We start from the raw sequence: 11,041 nt of genomic DNA, 5'->3' as shown, positions 1-11,041 counted from the left end.
TCAGTATAGGAGGTTTGATTTGAACTCAGGTCAAGGATTCTATCCACTGAGCCACCTAGCTACCTCCTTTATTTGACCTTCCTGCCCCCTTAAAATAGAAGTCTATTCTGAATATGAAAACTTCCTTATTACCTCCCACAAGGGTTAGCCCCAGCCCAACTTTTTATTTGTTTTTGTATCAATTCCCTGTTTAATTATCTGGTTTCTCCCTCCTTGAGGGCAGGGTTCACAAAGGAGTATAAAAGAGACCTGATGTTTTTTTTTGATGAGGAGACACTCATTTCTCCTAGAGGAAAAAACTCTTACCCAAGTTGTTCAGCATTGGTTCAGTCCCTTTTATTACACAATGGGCAGTGGAGGGGGTGACTTTCCAAGGGCCCAAAGAGCCTGTAAGTGTGTGTGTGTGTGGGGTGAGGGAGTACTTGAATCCAGGTTTTCCAGACTCAACTCCCCCAACTGAGAATACAATGCCTCTCAATAAATACTTGTGGAACTGAAACCAGGACTTATTTAGTACAAAGCATACACATATAGCACTTGTGTATTGAAACAGAACTGCACAAATCAAACTATAAGGGGCCCATGCCACCATCTAGTTCTTATGTGCTTCAGTGGAAAGAACACTGGTTGTGGAGGCAGAAGCCCTGGTTTTAATCTCCCCTCTGAAACCATAGGCAATTTAACTTAAAAGTCCTGAGGACTAGTTCATCATTTATTAAAGGAAAAGGTCTGACTAGATGGCCTCTAAATGATCTTATAGTTCTAGATCAATAATGTTGATCAGACACTGATCTCAGTTTCCTCCTCTGCAAAACGGAGATGACAATATTTTCTTTCTTTCACCGGTTTGCTCCATAAGAACCAAATGAAGTTATGTTTGACTGGAGCTATAGAGACCTTACATTTATATTATAAATTTGTATTTATGATTACATTAATAAAATATAATTTATTTTTATATTATTAACCAACAAATTATTAATCAAATAATCAATTAATAAGATATGATTGGTTTATATTATTAAAACATAATAAAATAGATTACATTAATAAAATATATTTTATTTTAAAATGATTATAAACCAACAAATTATCAATTCATTCATTTAATTATGATTTATTGTATATTATTAAAATATAAAACACAATTTATTTTATATTATTATCAAGCAATAAAATATTAAATAGTTGATTTAATTACTAAATATGATTTTATTATATTACATTATTAATCAACAAATTATTAATTAAATAATCCATTTAATCAATTTAATCAATTAATAAAAGATGGTTTATTGTATTATATTATTAAAATATAATAAAATACATTATATTAATATATTTTATATTATGAATTTGTATTTGTAATTACATTAATAAAACACAAGTTATTTATTATAGTCTTATATTATTAATCCTCAAATTAAATAATTAATAAAAGTTTGTTGTATCATTATTAAAACATGATAAAATATAAATTATATTAATGAAATATAACTTATTTTCTTATACAAATCAACAAAATTTTAATTAATGAGACAATTAATAAAATGATTCATTGCATATTATTAAAATATGATAAATATAAGTTATATTAATAAAATATAATTTATTTTTATTATAAACCAACAAAACTTTATTAATTAAATAATTAATAAAATCGGATTTATTGCATTATATTATTATTAAAATATAATAAAATATAATTTACATTTTATATTATATTACTATCAATCAACAAATTAAACAATTAATTTAATTGACAAAATATGATTAGTGTATTATCTTATTGAAATACAATAAAAGTTATATTAATAAAGTTATGTTATATATATTAAATTTATATTAGAAATGCCAGTCTACCTATCTGAAAAATGGACATAAAATCCTCCCTAGGTCACAAGGGCATGACCTTGTAAGCCAAAAGGGTTTTACAAGTAACTAAAGACTTGTAAGTATATAATTTTACATTATTATATAGATAAAAATGATAAACAGAGATTTGGAGTTGGAAGGAACCTGAGAGGTCATTTTATAGAGGAGATTAAAGGACTGGCCCAAGGTCACCTAGCTCCGGTCCACAATAGCCATTTCAAGGCTTGCAAAGCACTTTACATAAAATTCACTTATTCTCTCTTCATGATCACTCAAGTGAATGTGCTATTTGAGTGGGATTCGCACCCGAGTCTTCCTCACAAGAATATCCATAATAAGCTTTATTTACTTAATAAATACAGTATTTATCATAAACTTGAAGGTTTGCACAATGATTGCACACGCTATTTTACCACTACCTGAGGCACACGGGCCGTGTCTTTCCCACCCTAAGGGGTAATTACGCTCCTTTCACCGGGATTGGAACCCGGCTCTTCTCCGCCTCGGCGGGGTCAACGTCAAGGCCGGGCGTTCCCCAGGCCCCGCGCTCGGAGCCGCCCCGCCCCTTCCCTCCGGGACCCGCCGCCGCCGCCTCCTCCTGGTCCTCGGAGAGGGGAGCATGCGCAGTGTCGGCAGGGCGCCACCCCGCTCCGCTCTCGCGATGCTGGGCTCGCGGGAGCGCGTGCGCGGAGAGGGCGGGCGTGTGGTGGGAGGCCGGAGCCCGCCAGGTGCGCGCCGCCCCGGTGCTCTGTGGGATACCGGAAGTCGCGGCCGGCGCCTCCCCCCGCCGCCGCCGCCGCCGCCCCCGCGCCCCTCCCCCTCCTCCCTCCCTCCCTCCGCCCCTCGCGATAAGAAGACCCGGCGGCCGGAGCGGGGGATGAAGATGGCGGACGCGAAGCAGAAGCGGAACGAGCAGCTGAAGCGCTGGATCGGCTCGGAGACGGACCTGGAGCCGCCGGTGGTGAAGCGCCAGAAGACCAAGGTGAAGTTCGACGATGGCGCCGTCTTCCTGGCCGCCTGCTCCAGCGGGGACACGGACGAGGTGCTGGAGCTGCTGCACCGCGGCGCCGACATCAACTACGCCAATGTGGACGGACTCACCGCCCTGCACCAGGTCGGTCGGGGGGCCGGGTGGGGGCGGGGGCCGGAAGCCCGCGGCGGCGCCCCGGGGGCGGGCCGGGCCCCCCGACCCGGAGCGGCGGCCGGCTCGGACCCGTTCCGGGGAGGGAGGGACGCGGTCGCGCTCCCCACTTCCACTGAGCGGATCATTGTTCATTTCGCCGAATCCCACCCGGAAAGGCGCCTCCGTTTGCCTGGCGGAACGGGCAGGGTGAGAGTGCCACCCCAAATGTGGGCATCGGCCTTGGGCGAGACGCTTACAGCCCCGTTGCCTTGCAAAAAAAACACAAACAACAAAAAAATACAGACATCGCCGGCCTATCGCTCCATCTAGATGGTTGAACAGCAAAATGGTAGTTGCCCGAGGTTTGTTTTATGGTTGGATTATTTCAGGAAGCTGGTTCTTAAAATGAAGGTAGAAAATCCTAATTATGATTATCTTGAGGGACTTCGTGCTTTCCATAAGTCTTTCCACGCCGGTTGATTTTTATTATAATTTTTGTAACCTCAACACATCGAGGGGTTGATTTTTTTTAACTTTTTTTTATGTTTTATTTACCTTCATTTCTTCCTCTGCCCCCATTGTAATTGCAACCACAGTTAATTTGAATGGAAAGAGAAAGGGTGACGTTTGTGCTAAGATCATGACGATTATGCTTCCAAACCGCTTCATATTCAGTTCCATTTCTATAGCTAGTGTTTCGGCCCCTGTCTCTACATAGCGTCACAACAACCGCTTTGGCTTCGTTTTAAACTCGAGACTGATTTTTTATTCTGGACTTGGTCGGTTGAATTTTTGACATTCTTAAAGAATTTATCGCAACCTCTAAGTAGAAGTCTTAGGAAAACTTTTTTCCATGAGAACTCTAAAGGTATCTCGTTTCTACTTCCCTCACACTAGTGAAGTTTTATATTTTAAAAAATATTAAAAATTGCTTTTTATTTTGTCTCATGTTTTTCTTTATGTATTTTTCTGGTCCCTTTGGACACAATGAATGTACTTTGCCATTGTGGTAAGGGAAGCAGGCACTTACTTCTCTCTTGGAAAAGTGAAAACAAGAGAAAAATCTGGAAGTTCCAAGCCAAATCCCTTTGAAACAAAGAAAACAGAGATTTTAAGAGAGCTCCACTACTTAAAAGTTTTATCAAGCATTGTAGTTCCCACTGCAAAACAATGACAAGTATGAGAAAAAAGTTAATTCACTGATTTTTTTTTTTTAGTATTAGTCCATTTAAAATACTTTAATGACTCCTGTCAGCTGGACCCATCAAAACATGGTATACTGTAGAAATTCTCATTAGCCTGAATGTTGGTCTGTTTTTAGCATATTGGTCTTTTCCCCCCTCAACAAAAAAACACTAGATTTAACTTTGATATGGAAAGTCTTTAAGAACTTCCTAATCCATTGATTATCATTGTGTTGACATTTTGTTTATATAGTTGCACTTTAATTTCAAAAAAAAATCATAGAATCATAATTTAAACTTAAAGGAGGGTTCTTTGAAATCAACCAAGCTAATCTTCTTTTACAGAGAAATTGAGATTCAGAGAGGTTAATACACTTTATTTTGTTATGATTTGTAAAAGTCATTTATAAATAGAAATTTAGTTATCTGTATCAACCAGCAAGTATTACTTATTAGCCACATACTGTGTGTCAGGCACTGTATTAGATGTTAAAAATACAAAGTCTGCCCTGAAGGAAAGTGGACCTTTTTTAGTAGTTTTTTCATTTTTCTCCTTAAAAATCCATCAGAGAGGGGCAGCTAGGTGGCATAGTGGATAAAGCAACAGCCTTGGAGTCAGGAGTACCTGGGTTCAAATCCGGTCTCAGACACCTAGCTGTGTGGCCTTGGGCAACACACGTAACCCCATTTGCCTTGCAAAAACCTAAAAAAAAAAATCCATCAGAATAGAAATGTCATGTTTTTTGCTTACCAGAAAAATCGGTGATTCTAGTATTTTTTAGATATTTCCCTCTTAGGAATAAATATTGTTTTTAAGTGATTTAAAGATGTATAAGTGTGATTTTATATTTCTTATATAGATAAAGCTACATATGCACACACACATATACACACAGATTTTTCTATTGCAGGACTGTGATTTCTACTGATCTTAGGTATCCGTGAGAGTCAGGTGTTTAACCCTACTCTATTTTCTTTATCCCTACTAACTCCTTTGGAGCTGTCATCCATCCATTTCCCCATTCCCCTTGCCTTCTATAGTTGTAACCCCGACCTCTCTGTTGAGCTTTTCCAACTGCCTGTCCCACTTGTATGGAAGTGCTGTAGTAACTTAAAATTTAGAAAGCCTAAAATAGATTTCATCATTTTATTCTTTCATCTTCTTTCTTATTTGCCTAACTCTTCAGTTTATAGTATCTGCTTCCATTAATGGTGCCAAGAGGACTAGAAACTTCTTAGTCTTCTTGGATCCGTGAGACTCCAAATACTCAGTTGCTTAGTTTCTCTGTATTCTTCCTTTTCTTCCCCCTAGTTTCAATGCTGCCATCCTAGTTAAAAGTCCCAATTTGCCACATGAATAGGTTATGGCCAAGACTGCTAATTGTTCTCCCTACTTCAGTCTACTTTGCATACTTCTTCCACTATTTTAATTTTCCTTAGATAGCATTTTTATCATTCTAGCTCAAAAATTGCCATTCATTTTCCATCTTAAAAAAAGCTAGCATTTATAAAATGCATTAAAGTTTTCCAAGTGTTAGAAATGTTAGCACATCTGATGCAAACTTTTAAGAGACAGATGTTGTTATCCCTATTTATGGATGACAAAACTGAGACTAAGAGCTAATCTCTGAGATAGCATTTGAACTTAGTTCTTCCTGACTTCAGACCCACTAGCTATGCAGCATCATTTTCCAAAGGATAACATCTGAACATTACAGCCTTCCATTCAGTAACTTCACCCTTGAAGCTTCCATCAAGTCAGTCTGTGCTTCTCTGCTAAAGCCATTCATATCTGGATTTTTCCTTTGGTTGCTTCCCAAAACAAGCCTACTGCCCTCCCAGGCCCAGCTCCTGTCAATTCTGCCATAGAAACTCCTTCTCATGACTCCACCCAGAAGTTTATCTGTCCTTCCTGCTTAGGACCTTGTATGATTCTATTTGTATGATATTCCTCTGTATTATGCTTTATTTGTAACCGTATGTTTTCCTCTGCTAGTGTGTATGCACTCATCAAAGACAAAATTGTATGTCTTGTGCCTTGTATCCAAATTTTTTTAAAAAGGTACATTCACATATCAGATTAAAGGAATGGTTTGTTTATGAACCAGATATGTATCTCTTGCTGTGTATGTTGGAAAGATCAATCCACCCAAATATTAATTATATGCTGGAAAGAATGTTCTTAATTGAACTCTTTACTGTTTGTTCATCCTTTCTTCAAGTAGAATTTTTTTAATCAGCATTTAACTCTTTTAAAATAGAATATTAGCAAATTTCCACCTTGACATGAGTACCAGTTAGTCTTATTTTTGAAATTTTCATTTTGACATGTGGACCGTTATCTTAGAATTGAAGTGAAACTTAAAAGTAAATGAAATTTAAAATACTTTCAGTTCTGTAGGCTTATTTGCAAAAATGTTGCTTTCCTCACCTCTTATCAGTAAAGGGAAACTACTTAAAAATTTGATAGACAAACCTTTGGTAACCCCCAAATTATTTTATTTTCAGATGTGCTGGCATGGAATTCCATAATGAGTTTTAAGAACTGAGGAAAATACCAACTGTGAACTAGTAGCTTGAAAATTCTATATTAATGTGTTGTAATTACTGTGTTGGTGGCATACTTACTATTCTGTAGCTCAGTGATTGAAATCAAAGTAAGTTTGGCTTATAAATATTTTATTATTCTTCAAATGCCTTTTCAAGAATTTTTGAAAACTTAAAATTCAGCTGTCCATTGAAAGTAATGTTCTGTACAAATACCTGTTTTCTTACTTGTTAGATGAGAGATGCTTTCTAAAAAAATTCATAACTGTTCCACTCTTAAATATATTTGGAAGGTAAGAAATGTTATACCAAATGTCATGCTAAAAATACATTTATCTTAGAATTTTAGAGGTCAAGGTTACTTAGATAACCGAGGACTTGAGCATCTTCAGTTTGGAAGATAACTTGAATTAGTCTTAAAATTGAGCCAGATTTTTTTTTTAATAGAAATCAATTATTTGAATTAAAAATACAAACTTTTTTGGGAAAAGATTTTCAAAATGATTTTTTTTTTGCTCCACCCTAATTTGTCTCTTTAATAGGATAGAACAAATACCTTGTTCTTTTCCTATGTTGAGGCAGTAGAAACAGCACTGAACTGGAATTCCTATTCTAATCAGTGGGTTGCTGCTAAGAAATCACAGAATTAGAGACTTGAAAGAAATTATAATTTAACTCCTACCAAAATCCTGAATCCTATCTAGAATATCCTTAAGTAGTTTTCACCTAGCCTCTGATGAAAACCATGGAGAGAAGCTCTGTGTGCTCCCGGAGGCAGGCCCATTCCATTTTTGGACAGCTCTACGAATCTATGACTTCTTGGCAAGAGCTTTGTGGTCTGACTTTGAAGTGGCATAACTAAATCCTTTTCTCAGTTGGAGTAGCCAGAGTATAACTCCAAGCAGTGGACAGTCAGTCCTTTTTTTGTGTGTGTAGGTATAAGTGAGCAAGCCACATATGATAACCATCTCAAATCTGGAACAGTCTTCATTTCAAAAAACCTAAGTGTACTTTTAACAAGGATTTGCAAAATAAATGTGATTTGCCAGTACATATGTCCTGATTTTTTATTTGGAAATCATTATGTTAGACTCCTAGGCTTGGAAATATATATCTGGGGGAAAAAGCAAAACTTGATTTTAAAAATTTATTCCAAATTATGTACAGTCTGGTGATTTTAAACATATATACTATTAAGAAAAAAATTGGTAAAATTTTTCGCTTTAAGTCTGGAGCCCACAACCTACCCAGTCATATTTTCAATGAAATTGCCACTTTCTACTCTGAAGTAGTCTACCAGCAGAACAGAAGCTTGCCATGCTGGCAAACTCCTTTTTGAAAGGCTGCAATCTCCTGTTTTAGCTATTTATTTCTGAGATGGAATTTAAATTTTATAGATTCATTACACTTCATCCATAATAATCGTCTTAACCTTATCACATGAAGGACATGAAACGTATTAGTTAAATTTAGAATTATAGATTTCTTTAAGTTAGTAGGGGTCTTAGAAAACTTTTTTTAAAGATTTTATTTTGAGTTTTACAATTTTTCCCCTGATCTTCTCTCCCCCCACCCCCCCACAGAAGGCAATTTGTCAGTCTTTACATTGTTTCCATGGTATATATCGATCCAAATTGAATGTGATGAGAGAGAAATCATATCCTTAAGGAAGAAACAAAGTATAAGAGATAGCAAGATCAGACAATAAGATATCAGTTTTTTTTTCCTAAATCAAAGGTAATAGTTCTTGGTCTTTGTTCAGACTCCACAGTTCTTTCTCTGGATATAGATGGTATAGAAAACAAGTTTTTCTTAATTTATTCTGTTTTACAACACAGTCATTTCTCAGCCTTTCTCCATTTTTACTGAGAAGAGGAAAATGTATTTTATCGTTTGAATTCTGGAAGCAGTATTGATGATTGTATTTAATCTGAATTCATCTGTCTTTGAATGTTTTGCTTTATTGTAAACATATGGTCTGATTCTTTCCTCTGTATCAATTTGTATAAGTCTTCCCTTATAAATTTGTCTTTCATTTCTTATGGCATAAAATTTCATTAAATTTGCACAAATATACAGTTTGTTGACCCATTGCCTAGTTGATGCCAACAAGAGCCATATTTTATAGATAATGAAATTTTGAGTAAGACATTGATGTTTTTTCAATTCTCACAACCCAATTCGTAATGACGAATTATTATTACACAGAGATCTCATCTCTATTCCTGCCTTCTTGTTTTCCATTCTTACTACAGCCATACAGCTTTCTCCCTAAGACTAAAGAATAGTTCTTGCGTTTGAGGCTCTTCAGGATTTGATCTTAGCCTATGGTATCATCTTCTATCTCTCAACCTAAAATCCCAGAATTTTGGGCTTGGAAAAAGATTTTCCAGATACTAGGAGAGAGAATGGATCTTAAACATTCTTTAGGCTAACACTCTTACCCCACTTCCCTACCCCCCTTTTTTTTTTTTTTTAAGAAATTACTGAGCCCTAGAGAGATAAACACAGCCAGGGTTACACAGCAAATGACTGAGCTGGAACTTGAAGGCAAATCAGACTTTCTCTCAGATCCCATACCCTTAATGTTTTCAGTTCTCCTTTTATCCCATACACACCCATCAATTAAATATTAATGAAGCCCCCATCAAATGCTAAGTATGTGGGAGGTATGAAGCAAAAAAAAAAAACGGTGCCTGTCCTCTAAGAGATTACAGTCTATAGTTGCTCAAATGCCTCCTTTTTTAAAAAAAAAGTATTTCCCGACAACCCTGCACAATCTATTCCTATTTTGAACACCAGTACTTTTTTTTTTATACTTGAGGCTCTCTCTGCCTTTTGTTCCCAGACTGCCGCCCCAGCTTTTACTCATCACAGCTGATCTACTTTTGTCAAAGTTGGCCCCTGGGAAGTGAACATTGCCTCGTGTTTCCTTTTGGAAATATTACACACCTTTCCATTTAGAGCCCAACTCTGGGGAGAGCACCACAGAAGGGCTATGGCAGGGTCAGTGTTTGGAGGGGCCATATCCTTCTGTTTTACCTCCACTTCTTTTTAGGGCCCTCATGTATTTATGTGTTTGTGTATGTGTGGGGGCATGCTGTCTTCTGACATGAGGGTTCTGTACTTTAAAATGCCTTTAGTACACATTTCTTGATTGAAGAAAACCCAAATTTGATCCAGAAGATCAAAACCTACGGAAATATAATAAATTATTACCAATGCAGGCAAGTGATTTTCCTTTGTTCTAAACATAAACCAGTTTTTACAAATTGTTAATATTTATTAATGCCATAGCTTAATTTTGGCATGGAAAGTATTCTAATTAGCAGAATCAGTTGTTAATGTTATTGTGCAGGACTTTTTTTAAAGAAGAGAACTTGGGAGAAAATTCATCTTTTGAGGTCTGAGATATCTTTGCATCATTTTTTTAATGTCCAGCTATTTTTAAATAAAATTTCCCATGTGAAATAACTTTAAGCAGATATATTAGTGTTTTTGCCTTGGTCCATTTATCTTTTCATTCTTAATGAGGATAATTAGAGAAAGACTTTGAGTTGCATTGCCTACATTACAACTCTAGTTGGTAAGCATTGTTCCTCATGCATTTTGTATGGGTAAATATGTTCTTACCTGTCTTGATGGAATGCTATTAGCATTCCTGAAATGACAGTGGACAGAAATTGTGGCTAAGGAATGAAGACTTGCTCAGCTGTTACCTTTCTAGTAATCCTTAAAATGCTTTATGTTTAAATAAGAACATAATCAAGAAAATTTATTCTTGCAAATGGTTTTTTAAAATCATTACCAAGTAAGAAAGTTAATGAGGTTCTTATTGTAGACTTGAATGGATCTATATTGATTGGTAAAACTGATGAGATCCTAACCATCTAGGTTTTTCTTGTTTGGCATGATTCCGTATGAGAATCACGCAATTCTAAAAAAAAGTCAGCATAGTATCATGGTTCTCTTAATATTTTGCACTCCTTAGTTGACTTGCCTTCTCATCTTGTCATACAATTCTTTGATGTGCCTAATGCTTAGTAAGTGCCGCACGCATTCTCTCTCTCTCTCTCTCTCTCTCTCTCTCTCTCTCTCTCTCTCTCTCCTCTCTCTCTCTCCCTCTCTCCCTCTCTCCCTCCCCCCCCCCCCCCCCCTCCATTTCTCCCTTTTTTGGGAATCCTTCTTTTTCTTCAAAACTCATCTTGAATACCATGTCCCTGATTCTTGTTGCTAGTGATCTCTCCCTCCTCCAGTGATCTAGTATTTGTTTTTCTGTGTAAATACTGTTTGTTCACAGTAGACATAAAAG

The 11,041-nt window shown here is 36.7% G+C and overlaps 1 protein-coding gene across 15 annotated transcripts in view; it reads left to right on the top strand.

Moving 5' to 3' along the window:
- The first annotated feature begins 2,726 nt into the window (after positions 1-2,726).
- PPP1R12A (protein phosphatase 1 regulatory subunit 12A) overlaps positions 2,727-11,041 on the top strand; it is a 171,629-nt gene continuing 163,314 nt past the window's right edge. For 11 of the 15 annotated variants that reach the window (XR_012476229.1, XM_074226505.1, XM_074226499.1 and 8 more), the window contains exon 1: positions 2,728-2,989. Coding sequence is in view for 14 of the 15 variants with exons in the window: in XM_074226505.1 (XP_074082606.1) it covers positions 2,753-2,989 (237 nt within the window). In the remaining variant the exon portion in view is untranslated. Of the gene's footprint in view, positions 2,990-11,041 lie in introns of all 15 variants that reach the window. The other 4 variants (XM_074226501.1, XM_074226497.1, XM_074226506.1 and 1 more) reach the window with 2 other exon arrangements.

This window comes from Macrotis lagotis, chromosome 2, assembly GCF_037893015.1.
Source record: "Macrotis lagotis isolate mMagLag1 chromosome 2, bilby.v1.9.chrom.fasta, whole genome shotgun sequence".
Classification (NCBI taxonomy): Eukaryota; Metazoa; Chordata; class Mammalia; order Peramelemorphia; family Peramelidae; genus Macrotis; species Macrotis lagotis.
Note: the sequence above shows the minus strand (reverse complement) of the source record. Positions and strands in the feature narration are given on the sequence as shown.